Raw genomic sequence first — 14,286 nt, 5'->3', positions numbered from 1 at the left:
CAGTTCTAGAATATGAACAGTTCTTACATTTTTCTCCATGTACACCAAGTCAGAACCGTAGAATAAATCAAATCAAACTTTGTCACATGCGCCAAATACAAAAGCCGATTAATCGGAATGGCCGATTAATTAGGGCCGATTTCAAGTTTTCATAACAATCGGCAAATCGGCGCCCAAAAATACAGATTTCCGATTGTTATGAAAACTTGAAATCGGCCCTAATTAATAGGCCATTCCGATTAATCGGTCGACCTCTACTTGTAAGTAAGAATTTCACGGTAAGGTCTACAGGTTTTGTAGTTGGCGCATGTGACAACTACAATTCTACGGTTCTGACTTTTAAAAATGTCTTTAAAAAAACAAACCTTTATTTAACTAGGCAAGTCAGTTAAGAACACATTCTTATTTTCAATGATGGCCTAGTAACGGTGGGTTAACTGCCTTGTTCAGGGGCAGAACAACAGATTTTCACCATGTCAGCTCGGGGGATCCAATCTTGCAACCTTACAGTTAACTAGTCCAACGCAATAACGACCTGCCTCTCTCTCATTGCACTCCACAAGGAGACTGCCTGTTACGCGAATGCAGTAAGCCAAGGTAAGTTGCTAGCTAGCATTAAACTTATCTTATAAAAAACAATCAATCATAATCACTAGTTAACTACACATGGTTGATGATATTACTAGATATTATCTAGCGTGTCCTGGGTTGCATATAATCTGACTGAGCATACAAGCATACAAGTATCTAAGTATCTGACTGAGCGGTGGTAGGCAGAAGCAGGCGCGTAAACATTCATTCAAACTGCACTTTCGTGCGTTTTGACAGCAGCTCTTCGTTGTGCGTCAAGCATTGCGCTGTTTATAACTTCAAGCTTATCAACTCCCAAGATGAGGCTCGTGTAACCGAAGTGAAATGGCTAGCTAGTTAGCGCGCGCTAAATGTCGTTGTGTTGCTGGTTCAAGCAAAGGGAGGAGCGAGGAGAGGGACGGAAGCTACAGTGGGGAAAAAAGTATTTAGTCAGCCACCAATTGTGCAAGTTCTCCCACTTAAAAAGATGAGAGAGGCCTGTAATTTTCATCATAGGTACACTTCAATTATTACATACAAAATGGGAGAGAAAAAAATCCAGAAGATCACATCATAGGATTTTTTATGAATTTATTTGCAAATTATGGTGGAAAATAAGTATTTGGTCACCTACAAACAAGCAAGATTTCTGGCTCTCACAGACCTGTAACTTCTTCTTTAAGAGGCTCCTCTGTCCTCCACTCGTTACCTTTATTAATGGCACATGTTTGAACTTGTTATCAGTATAAAAGACACCTGTCCACAACCTCAAACAGTCACACTCCAAACTCCACTATGGCCAAGACCAAACAGCTGTCAAAGGACAAAGTATATAGGATGCCAGAGAGATATGTATACCGTAGTTAAGAAAGTAATACTAAGTGTATGTTGTGTAGTAAGCTTGTTAGTAAGCCCATGTGCCTCACCCTAATCATTTGGTCTGTTTTCACCAACGCGGTATTGTAAACACATAGTTTGTGGCCGGTGTGCTGCTTTGACAGTGCTACTGATAGTAGTGGTGGTGTTTGGCTTGTACACAACCTTCTATAATAGAATTGTGTTATTTGGCCTGTCAAATGAAAAGCTTATTTAACGCGTCAAATCGTGTATCCTTTTCGACACACAAAGACCCAAACGGTGTTCAATGTGCCTCACCCTCATAATTTAGTCTATCTTCACCTCTTCATTTCACCTACTGTTCTAACTTGGTGGTGCACGTGTAGCCTATAACATGTTTTAGAGAAATGTAATCATCAAATATTGTAAGAGCTTTCAGTGTCTGTTTATAGGCCCCCTTTATTTATCGTACGGTTCTGACCTGTTGTACAGGGAGTACACTGTAAGAACGGCCCATGTTCTGAATTCTATCACTGTACTTTTCAAAAGTGCTGAACAAATAGTTATATTGACTACGTCCGTCGTCCCTCGCTCATGAATGTCTTAATCGAAATTACGGATGGCCTCTTATCTGCTTGTCGTCCCCTTATGCCATAGTTTGCACATCTCAATTGTCAGTAGAAACCACATTTGTTTAAGCAAGTCAGCCATATCAGCTATGTTTTTTTTAAAGGCAGTAAATGAGGCTGAATGAACTGTTTCGCTGCCAGACAAGGCTCTGTTGATAGCCAGGTGTAGCAGCGGTAAGGTGCTGGGACTGCTGTTGGGACTCTGCTGCTGGGCCAGTTTTATGTAGGCCCTAACAGTTTGTGGGCCCCGTTTGTCACCGTTATAGTGCAATTAATGTATTGTTTAGTGTTGTGTTGTGTTGTTGTGTGTAGTGGCTTTGTTGGCATGCATCCCACATTTTTGGTTTGTTTTCCCCACCAAGCATAGATAATAAACAGCGAGTAGCAGTGGTGTAAAAACAAATGGGGGGGTCAATGTAAATACTCCAGGTGGTCATTTGATAAATTTTTCAGCAGTCTTATGGCTTGGGGGCATATAAGCAGACAATGAAAGCTCTTACGATATTCAATGATTACATTTCTCTAAAACAGTCTATAGGCTACATGGGCACCATCAAGTCAAATTAAATCAAACTTTATTTGCCACATGCGCCGAATACAACAAGTGTAGACTTTACTGTGAAATTCTTACTTACAAGCTTAACCAACAGTGCAGTTCAAGAAGAAAATATTTACCAAGTAGGCTAAAATAAAATTTTATAATAAAAAGTAACATAATAAGAATAACGAGGCTATATACAGGGGTCACCGGTACCGAGTCAGTATGTAGGTAAAGTAATTATGTAACGCTTGTCGTTAAAGGAAGACCAAGGTGCAGTGTGGAAGGCGTACATTTTCTTTTAATTTTAAATGTTCCACCAAAAACAATAAACAACTCAACAAATGTAAAGCTAGGAGTGCAAACACATGCAACACACAAAGACAAGATCCCACAACAGAAGGTGGGAAAAAGGGCTGCCTAAGTATGATTCCCAATCAGCGACAACGATAGACAGCTGCCTCTGATTGGGAACCATACTCGGCCAACAAAGAAATATAAACATAGTTTTCCCACCCTCGTCACACCCTGACCTACCAAATAGAGAATTTAAAGGATCTCTAAGGTCAGGGCGTGACAGACTATACATAGATAACAAACAACAGCGAGTAGCAGCAGTCTAGAAAGGGGGGTGGGGGGGTCAATGTAAATTGTCTGATGGCTATTTTTGTGATTTGTTCAGCAGTCTAATGGTGTGGGGGTAGAAGCTGTTGAGGAGCCTTTTGGTCCTAGACTTGGCCCTCTGGTACCGCTTGCAGTGTGGTAGCAGAGAAAACAGTCTATAACTGGGGTGATTGGAGTCTCTGACAATTTTATGGGCTTTCCTCTGGCCTATATATAGGTCCTGGATGGTAGGATGCTTGGCCCCATTCGCACTACCCTCTGTTAGAGGTCGACCGATTATGATTTTTCAATACCGATACCGATTATTGGAGGACCAAAAAAGCGGATACCGATTAATCGTCTGATTTAAAAATATTTGTAATAATGACAATTACATCAATACTGAATGAACACTTATTTTAACTTTATATAATACATCAATAAAATCTATTTAGCCTCAAATAAAATGAAACATGTTCAATTTGGTTTAAATAATACAAAAACAAAGTGTTGGAGAAGAAAGTAAAAGTGCAATATGTGCCATGTAAAAAAGCTAACGTTTAAGTTCCTTGCTCATTTACATGAGAACATATGAAAGCTGGTGGTTCCTTTTAACAGGAGTCTTCGATATTCCCAGGTAAGAAGTTTTAGGTTGAAGTTATTATAGGACAATTTCTCTCTATACGATTTGTATTTCATATACCTTTGACTATTGGATGTTCTTATAGGCACTTTAGTATTGCCAGTGTAACCGTATAGCTTCTGTCCCTCTCCTCGCCCCTCCCTGGGCTCGAACCAGGAATACATCGACAACAGCCACCCTCGAAGCAGCGTTACCCATCGTTCCACAAAAGCCGCGGCCCTTGCAGAGCAAGGGGAACAACCACTCCAAGTCTCAGAGCGAGTTATGTTTGAAACGCTATTAGCGCGCACCCCGCTAACTAGCTAGCCATTTCACATCGGTTACACCAGCCTAATCTCGGGAGTTGATAGGCTTGAAGTCATAAACAGCTCAATGCTTGAAGCACAGCGACGAGTTGCTGGCAAAACGCACGAAAGTGTTTGAATGAATGCTTATGAGCCTGCTGCTGCCTACCACCGCTCAGTCAGACTGCTCTATCAAAGCATAGACTTAATTATAACATAATAACACACAGAAATACGAGCCTTATGTCATTAATATGGTCGAATCCGGAAACTGTCATCTCAAAAACAAGACGTTTATTCTTTCAGTGAAATACGGAACCGTTCTGTATTTTATCTAACGGTTGGCATCCATAAATCTAAATATTCCTGTTACATTGCACAACCTTCAATGTTATGTCATAATTACGCAACATTAGGCGGCCCAAACTGTTGCATATACCCTGACTCTGCGTGCAATGAACTCAAGAGAAGTGACACAATTTCACCTGGTTAATATTGCCTGCTAACCTGGATTTCTATTAGCTAAATATGCAGGTTTTGTCAGATATATGTGTATAGGTGGCAGGGAAGTCAGGCGCAGGAGAGTCAAACGGAGTGTAAAATTGAGTCTTTTAGTAAATGTCCAAGTAACATGCTCCATAACACTAAATAGAAAAATGAATATAAACAAATATGGGTACGAAGACCCGTCGCGCACCTATACAAAAAAACACTACTACCCTGACAATAAAACAATCTCTGACAAAGACATGAGGGGAAACAGAGGGTTAAATACACAACAGGTAATGAATGGGATTGAAAACAGGTGTGTGGGAAGACAAGACAAAACCAATGGAAAATGAAAAATGGATCAATGATGGCTAGAAGACCGGTGACGTCGAACGCCGAGCACCGCCCGAACAAGGAGAGGCAACGACTTCGGTAGAAGTCGTGAGAGGTTTAAAAATATATACTTCTGTGTATTGATTTTAAGAAAGACATTGATGTTTATGGTTAGGTACAGTCGTGTAACGATTGTGCTTTTTTCGCAAATGCGCTTTTGTGAAATCATCCCGTGTTTGTCGAAATTGGCTGTCTTTGTTAGGAAGAAACGAGCCAGGTTAGCAGGCAATATTAACTAAATATGCAGGATTAAAAATATATACTTGTGTATTGATTTTAAGAAAGGCATTGATGTTTATGGTTAGGTACACATTGGAGCAAGACAGTCCTTTTTCACGAATACGCACCGCATCGATTATATACAACGCAGGACACGCTAGATAAACTAGTAATATCATCAACCATGTGTAGTTAACTTGTGATTATGATTGATTGATTGTTTTTTATAAGATAAGTTTAATGCTAGCTAGCAACTTACCTTGGCTTCTTACTGCATTCGCGTAACGGGCAGTCTTCTCGTGGAGTGCAATGTAATCAGGTGGTTAGAGCGTTGGACTAATTAACTGTAAGGTTGAAAGATTGAATCTCCGAGCTGACAAGGTAAAAATCTGTCATTATGCCCATGAACAAGGCAGTTAACTCACCGTTCCTAGGCCGCCATTGAAAATAAGAATGTGTTCTTAACTTACTTGCCTAGTTAAATAAAGGATAAATAATTTAACCAGCAAGTTGAGAACAAGTTCTCATTTACAATTGCAACCTGGCCAAGATAAAGCAAAACAATTCGACACATACAACAACACAGAGTTACACATGGAGTAAAACAAACATACAGTCAATAATAGAATAGAATAATAGAAAAAATAATAGAAAAAAAAGTCTATATACAATGTGAGCAAATGAGGTGAGATAAGGGAGGTAAAGGCAAAAAAAGACCATGGTGGCGAAGTAAATACGATATAGCAAGTAAAACACTGGAATGGTAGATTTGCAGTGGAAGAATGTGCAAAGTAGAAATAATGGGGTGCAAAGGAGCAAATTCATTAAATAAATACAGTAGGGGAAGAGGTAGTTGTTTGGACTAAATTATAGATGGGCTATGTACAGGTGCAGTAATCTGTGAGCTGCTCTGACAGCTGGTGCTTAAAAAGCTAGTGAGGGAGATAAGTGTTTCCAGTTTCAGAGATTTTTGTAGTTTGTTCCAGTCATTGGCAGCAGAGAACTGGAATGAATGAACAGCATTCTCACATAGGTGTTCCTTTTGTCCAGGTGAGATAGGGCAATGTGGAGTGCGATTGAGATTGTGTCATCTGTGGATCTATTGGGGTGGTATGCAAATAGGAGTGGGTCTAGGGTGTCCGGGAGGATGTTGTTGTTGTGAGCCATGACCAGCCTTTCAAAGCACTTCATGGCTACCGACGTGAGTGCTACGGGGCAGTAATCATTTAGGCAGGTTACCTTCGCTTCCTTGGGCGCAGGGACTTTGGTGGTCTGCTTGAAACATGTAGGTATTACAGATCGGTCAGGGAGAGGTTGAAAATGTCAGTGAAGACACTTGACAGTTGGTCCGCACATGCTTTGAGTACACATCCTGGTAATTCGTCTGGCCCAGCGGCTTTGTGAATGTTGACCTGTTTAAAGGTTTTGTTCACATCGGCTACCGAGAGCATTATCACACAGTCATCCAGAACAGCTGGTGCTCTCGTGCATGCTTCAGTGTTGCTTGCCTCGAAGCAAGCATAAAAGGCATTTAGCTCGTCTGGTAGGCTCGCATCACTGGGCAGCTCGCGTCTGCAATAGTTTTCAAGCCCTGCCACATCCGACGAGTGTCAGAGCTGGTGTAGTAGGATTCAATCTTGATCCTGTATTGACGCTTTGCTTGTTTGATGGTTCATCTGAAGGCATAGCGGGATTTCTTATAAGCGTCCGGATTAGTCTCCCACTCCTTGAAAGCGGCAGATCTAGCCTTTAGCTCGATGCGGATGTTGTATGTAATCCATGGCTTCTGGTTGGGATATGTACGTACAGTCACTGTGGGGACGACGTCATCGATGCACATATTGATGAAGCCGATGACTGAGGTGGTGTATTCCTCAATGCCATTGGATGAATCCTGGAACATATTCCAGTCTGTGCTAGCAAAACAGTCCTGTAGTGTAGCATCTGACCACTTCCGTATTGACCGAGTCAAGTTTTTGCTTGTAAGCAAGAATCAGGAGGACAGAATTATGGTCAGATCTGCTAAATGGAGGGCGGGGGAGAGCACCAGCTGTTATTGACAAAAAGACACACACCCCTCGTCTTACCAGAGGTAGCGTCTCTGTTCTGCCGGTGCATGGGAAATCACGCTAGCTCTATATTTTCCACGTCTTCGTTCAGCCATGTCTCGGTGAAACACAAGATGTTACAGTTTTTAATGTCCCGTTGGTAGGATAATCTTAATATTAGGTCATCAATTTTATTTTCCAATGATTGCACATTAGCAAGAAGAATGGAAGGCATTGGAAGTTTACTCCTTCGCCTCCGGGTTCTCAGAAGGATCCCCGATCTGCGTCCCCTTTTCCGGCGTCTTTTCTTCACGCAAAAAGGCATGGATCTGGGCCTGTTCCAGTGAATGCAGGATTTCATTCTCGTTGGACTCGTTAAAAGAAAAAGTTTCTTCCAGTCCGCGATGAGTAATCACTTTTCTGATGTCCAGAAGTTATTTTCAGTTATAAGAGACTGTAGCAGCAACATTTATGTACACAATAAGTTAAAAAATAAGTTACACAAAACGCAAAAAAATATAACTAAATAGCACAAATGGTTTGGAGAATGTAAAACGTGTTCTTCAGTGCATCTTAACAGTTACAACAGTCAGAACAGTAGGCCAAATTATGAGGTAGGAAAGGGACCAAATTATTAGGGTGAGGCACTTGGGCTACTAACAGTTTACTACACAACATACACTTAGTATTACTTTCTTAGCTACAGTATACATATCTCCCTGGCATATTACATCATTTATGCAGCAGCATACAATACATTTTTGGACTCACCTTGTTGTGTTGTTGTCACGACTTCTGCCGAAATTGGTCGTGCTCCTTGTTCGGGCGGCGTTCGAAGTCGCCGACCTTCTAGCCATCGCTGATCCTCTTTTCATTTTTCTTTGGTTTTGTCTTGTCTTGTATCACACCTGGTTCCAATCCCATACATTACATGTTGTGTATTTAACCCTCTGTTCCCCCTCATTGTCCTTGTCGGTGATTGTTTCTTTGTAAACTATGTGCAAGATATGTTCTGGTGTGCGACGGGTTTTGAACCCACTCGTATTATTTTGTATATTTTGGTTTTCGGTTGTGCTTCACTTGAACAGGAAGGTGGCGCGGCGGTCCTGCTTGTGGGCTCTAGACAGAGGCCTGAAATCCTGACTTGGAATTCCGAGTTGGATGAATGTTCAAAATTATTTCCCGTATTTTCCCAGTCTGAGCTAGTTTTATCCGAGTTCCCAGTTGTCTTGAACTCACTGAAGTCTGAGATTTCCCAGTTGCGAGTTTCCAGTTGTTTTGAACGCGGCAGAAGTCATGCTGGATTGACAGCATGGCCAATGTATTAAAACTTTTCTGGCCCATGGCATTACCCCCCTTTTTTATATCCAAGTGGTAGTTATGAACTTGTCTTATCGCTGCAACTCCCCTACGGATTTCTTCTTGACACACTGCTCACTTAACCCGGAAGCCAGCCGCATCAATATGTTGGAAGAAACACTGTCGAACTGATGACCAAAGTCAGCTTGCAGGCCACTGGCCCGCCACAAGCAGTCGCTAGAGCATGATGAGACAAAGAAATCCCGGCCAACAAAACCCTCTCCTAACCCGGACAACGCTGGGCCAATTGTGCACCGCCTCATGGGTCTCCGGGTCACAGCCGGCTGAGACACACCCTGGGATCAAACCCGGGGCTGCGGTGGCGCCTCAGCACTCATTGTTGAATTTGCGATTTCCAAGTTGTTCTGTAATGTTTATGTCCAATGGCCAATAGGCACCGATATGTTTTATCTATAATTTATAGGGTTATAGGGTTGGAAAAGATTTTCCAGTAGATTGCCTACTTGATGCATGACTGCTTGTCTAGCTTGCTCGCAAAGATTTTGAAAGTGTGATGACATGGTCAGTCCAATCAAAGCCACGGTAGATATAACGTGATTTGACATAATTTTATCTGTGGCCAATGACCTTGAGCCTTCTTGGACGGGCACTTCTAATGTAGGTCTATGGCAGCACCCAAGTGGCTTGAATTTTCTAGGTCTACATTTTGCGGCGACGTGTCCCCATGAGTGACAGAACACTGAGCCAATCACGGCGCAACTAGAGAACATTACCAACCTCTACACACCATATTTTCCGCTGGCTACCCCACCACAGAAGCACTGAGTTAGGCTGAAACACCTGTATTTTGGAGCTGCCTTACTCAAGAAAGCTAAAAGATACAAATGTTTGTATGCAGCTTTTGTAAACTGATATGTGACACGTATTAATACCAAAATTACATGCAAAAAAATCTATATATTATTAGTTTTTAGTTAAACATGACCCTGAATAATACGTCGCCACTGGCTACAGGCCATGCCCTGCTTTGTGGGAGATTGCAGTGCAAACGCTTGGACACAGCTACTTATTCAAGGGTTTTTCTTTATTTTTACTATTATCTACATTGTAGAATAATAGTGAAGACATCAAAACTATGAAATAACACATATGGAGTCATGTAGTAACCAAAATAATTGTTAAACATATAATGTTTTAGGGAAGATCCAGATGCAGAGTGTCGAAGTAACAAAAGTTTATTACTAGAACAGGTGGCAGGCAAAACAACAGGTCAAGGGCAGGCTGAGGTCAGTAATCCTGATCAGAGTCCAAAAGGTACAGAACGGCAGGCAGTCTCAGAGTCAGGGCAGGCAGAGGTCAATAATCCAGTGTGGTGTGACAAGGTACAGAACAGCATGGTCAAAAGGCTCATGGTCAGGGCAGGCAGAATGGTCAAACCGGGAAAACAGGAACTAGAAATGGACAAGAGCAAGGGTAAACATGCTGGTAGGCTAGACGAACAAAACAAACTGGCAACAGACAAACAGAGAACACAGGTGTAAATACACTGGGGATAATGGGGAAGATGGGCGACACCTGGAGGGGGGGGGTGGAGACAAGCACAAAGACAGGTGTAACAGATCAGGGTGTGACAGTAACCTCCCTCTTGGGGCGCCACCTGGCGTTCTACCTGGGCACATGAGTGGTGGACCGGGGTGCCGGCGTTGGAAATCAGTGATGAGGCCTGGGTCCAGGATGTCCCTAGCGGGGGATTCTAGACACATGAAAAGTTGGATGTATAAGGAGGGTACGGGGCAACAGAAGACGAACAGCAGAGGGGCTAATGACCTTGGAGATGGGGAAAGGACCGATAAACTCGAGGGGAAAGCTTGCGGGACTCCACCCGCTCTTGCTCAGGGAAGAGTGGGGTTTGATAACCCAGGGAACACTCAAAGGGCAAGAGACCCGTGGCAGAGCAAGGAAAGGTGTTACGACCTTTCGACCCACACTAGTTTTCGACCCACACTAGTTGCTGGCTCCAGGTTGTGGGGTTGGCGGAGACCAGGCAGTGAAGAGTCGTCTCCAAGTCTTGGTTGGCTCGCTCCGACTGGCCGTTGGACTAGGGGTGGAACCCGGAGGAAATGCTGGCCGACGACCCAATGAGTGTGCCGAACGCCTTTCAGAAGCGGGGCGAGAATTATTATATATTTTTTATTTAACATTTATTAAACTATGCAAGTCAGTTAAGAACATATTCTTATTTACAATGACGGCCTACCCAGTCGGAGACCATGTCCAATGGGAGTCCATGGATCCGGAAGATGTGCTGCACCATGAGCTGGGCCGTCTCTTTGGCAGAGGGTAGCTTGGGGAGAGGAATGAAGTGGGCAGTTCTGGAAAACCTGTCCACTACTGTCAGAATGGTGATGTTGCCATCAGACGGGGGGAGACCCGTGACAAAGTCCAGGGATATGCGAGACCAGGGACCGTGAGGGTCAGGCTGAGGTTGAAGGTAACCAGCCGGAGCTTGCTGAGGAGTCTTGTTCTGCGCACAGATCGTGCATGCGGCGACGAATGCAGAGACGTCAGGGCCACAAAAAGCGTGGTCGCACAAAGGCCAAGGTTTAGCGGGAGCCTGGGTGGCAGGCAAGCCTGGAGGAGTGGGCCCACTCCAGGACCGAGGAGCGGACCACGTCAGGACCGAGGAGTGGGCCCACTCCAGGACCGAGGAGCGGACCACGTCAGGACCGAGGAGTGGGCCCACTCCAGGACCGAGGAGTGGGCCCACTCCAGGACCGAGGAGCGGACCACGTCAGGACCGAGGAGTGGGCCCACTCCAGGACCGAGGAGCGGACCACGTCAGGACCGAGGAGTGGGCCCACTCCAGGACCGAGGAGCGGACCACGTCAGGACCGAGGAGCGGACCACGTCAGGACCGAGGAGTGGGCCCACTCCAGGACCGAGGAGCGGACCACGTCATGAACAAACATCCGGTTATCTGGGCCTCCCACCAGGGTTCTGCTGGGAATGCTGAGCCTCACGAACCTGCTTCCCTATTCCCCAGCTGAACGCAATCGGCAGGCACGAGGTGGGAAGGGTGGTCTCGGGTTCCGAGGTTGTAGCCGTGGGGCTATAGCGGCGTGACAGAGCATCCAGCTTGGAATTCTTGGATCCCAGTCAGTATGAGAGGGAGAAGTTGAACCGGGAGAAAAGCAGTGCGCCACGAGCTTGCCTGGAATTGAGACGCTTGGCGGGGAGGAGATAATCCAGGTTCTTGTAGTCGGTCCAAACAATGAATGGATGTTCCACCCTCTTCCAGCCAGTGCCTCCACTCCTCCAACGCCATCTTCACCGTGAGGAGCTCACGATTCCGCACATCGTAGTTCCTCTCCATGGTATAGAGGCGATGGGAGAAGGCGGCGCAGGGATGTAACTTGAGGTCCAGGGCAGAATACTGGGACAGGAAAGTCCCCCACTCCAACATCATAACAAAATTTGGAAAAAGTCAAGGGGTCTGAATACTTTCCGAATGCACCATGTTCTTCAGACTTTTACTGAAGCAATTGTTGATATCTTGAAAACGATGGGTTCCAGCTAAGATTCCCTTGGAGATTATATAGTGCCTTGCGAAAGTATTCGGCCCCCTTGAACTTTGCAACCTTTTGCCACATTTCATGCTTCAAACATAAAGATATAAAATAATTTTGCACGCCCAATTTTTCAGTTTTTGATTTGTTAAAAAAGTTTGAAATATCCAATAAATGTCGTTCCACTTCATGATTGTGTCCCACTTGTTGTTGATTCTTCACAAAAAAATACAGTTTTATATCTTTATGTTTGAAGCCTGAAATGTGGCAAAAGGTCGCAAAGTTCAAGGGGGCCGAATACTTTCGCAAGGCACTGTATGCTGAAATACATTTGTCATATATGGCAGTACTGTTTGTTTTTTTAGATGGAAAGATAAGTGTCCTTTTCAAATGCAAACAAAATATTCTGACGTCACCCAGTGTCCAGAGAAGTGGGTTGGCAGTATAGGCACGTCTATGGTCTTATTTGCATGCATTGTTACAATATTTCAGAAACATTTAAATATTTTTTAATGTTTTATTTAACTGGTAAAGGTACATTTTTAAATACATCAAGAGAAAAAAAGGACCTATTAGGGTGTGGTGCCTGGCAGTCTATTATCCAGGGTACATGTTATGTATGCAATCCTAATATACTATGCCTTCGATAGGACTTTTTAAAAACATGACAACAAATATGTTGTGATAGATTTTTATCAAGAAATGTTTAAGATTCGAATGTCTATTTCAGACTCAGTACTAATGGAAATGACACGTTTCTCTTAATTATTGTTTTTGTGTTCAACCAAGCCTTTCCTTCCAACTGACCATGCATGTTTTGACCTAAGGTCTACGAACTCAGACTTTTGCTAATTAGTTCAGTCTGCCCAAAAAGTGTGTATATTTCATGTAACATACATAACGCTTCTTATTTGCTTTTTCTCCAACATCCGCTTTTTTGTCTGAGTACCAAGGGGTACCAGTGGAGGCTGCTCATTACCACGAGTCTGTCCTCCCCAATTAAGGTGCCACCAACCTCCTGTGGTAGGCACACACATCAAAAGATGACTTTATATTTTGTTTTTCCATTCTGTGAGACATTAATGTTGGGATTTTGCGTGAGGTCACAAAACAGGTTGGACTCCTCTCTAGATTCCATCTGTCAATGACATCATCAGTAGGGGACACCTGTAAGCAGGACACAGCTATTTTTTACACTGTGAGTATGTGTTTTTTTGGTTTTACTATCCTTGTGGGGACCAGAATTTTCAGACAAGTGGGGACATTTTGCTGGTCCCCACAAATAAAAAGGTTATTTTAGGCTTAGGGGTTAGGTTTAGGGTTTGGTTTACAATTAGTGTTAGAATTAGGGTTAAGGGTTAAGGTTAGGGAAAATAGAATTTTGAATGGGAATCAATGGTTTGGTCTCCGCAAGGATTGTAAAACAAACGTGTGTGTGTGTGTAGGATGCAGTGCTACTGTATGTGGACCCATAGGCTTTGTTCCTGCTCCTAGACCTATTTATAGATCTCTCTTTTGGAATGGATGGATGCCAGGGCTGGAACCTGATTGACAAGGAAACTACACACACACACACACTGGAACAAAGGCTGTTGTTGACAGACTGATAGTAATCTATTTCCAGTGTGTTGAGGTGAACGAAAAGGTAAACAGAGCAAAGACCTTCAGGTTAAGGTTGTAACTGCTCAACTAGAAGCCTGAATCTGCCCAGTTATCAAATGTGAGATGTTTTGGTCTTACTGCTGATATTGTTTATATATTTATTTGATTTCTGAAGCCCCCTGTTAACATATCACACACAATACATAACCCAAAGGGTTGAATAAACTCACATGCTTTTGGGTAAGAAAAACAGTATACTATGACAGCTCAGCCTTAAAATCAAATGTCTTCTCATTCTTCTCTACCCTGTTGCATCTCTCTCCAGGTGGAGGAGGAAAAGGCAGGAGTTGGAAATGGAGAAGGATGCTACGCTTCCCTCACATAAGCCAGTGTATGGAGCTGGGTAACACCATCGGTCAGTGTGTGTTTGTTTGTGTGTATATATATATATATATACCAGGGCTGTGCTCCGTTCATAATTTTGGAATTGACTCCCATTCAACTCATTGAAATTTGAGTTGAAATTTGAATTGAATTGACCACAC

The 14,286-nt window shown here is 43.4% G+C and overlaps 1 protein-coding gene across 1 annotated transcript in view; it reads left to right on the top strand.

Moving 5' to 3' along the window:
- LOC109880100 (G protein-coupled receptor kinase 5-like) overlaps positions 1 to 14,286 on the top strand; it is a 37,492-nt gene that overhangs the window by 1,117 nt on the left and 22,089 nt on the right. The window contains exon 2 of the mRNA XM_031809146.1: positions 14,067 to 14,156. Coding sequence (XP_031665006.1) covers positions 14,067 to 14,156 — 90 coding nt within the window. The remainder of the gene's footprint in view (positions 1 to 14,066; positions 14,157 to 14,286) is intronic.

The sequence above is a fragment of the Oncorhynchus kisutch genome, linkage group LG29 (genome assembly GCF_002021735.2).
Source record: "Oncorhynchus kisutch isolate 150728-3 linkage group LG29, Okis_V2, whole genome shotgun sequence".
NCBI classification, from domain to species: domain Eukaryota; kingdom Metazoa; phylum Chordata; class Actinopteri; order Salmoniformes; family Salmonidae; genus Oncorhynchus; species Oncorhynchus kisutch.
Note: the sequence above shows the minus strand (reverse complement) of the source record. Positions and strands in the feature narration are given on the sequence as shown.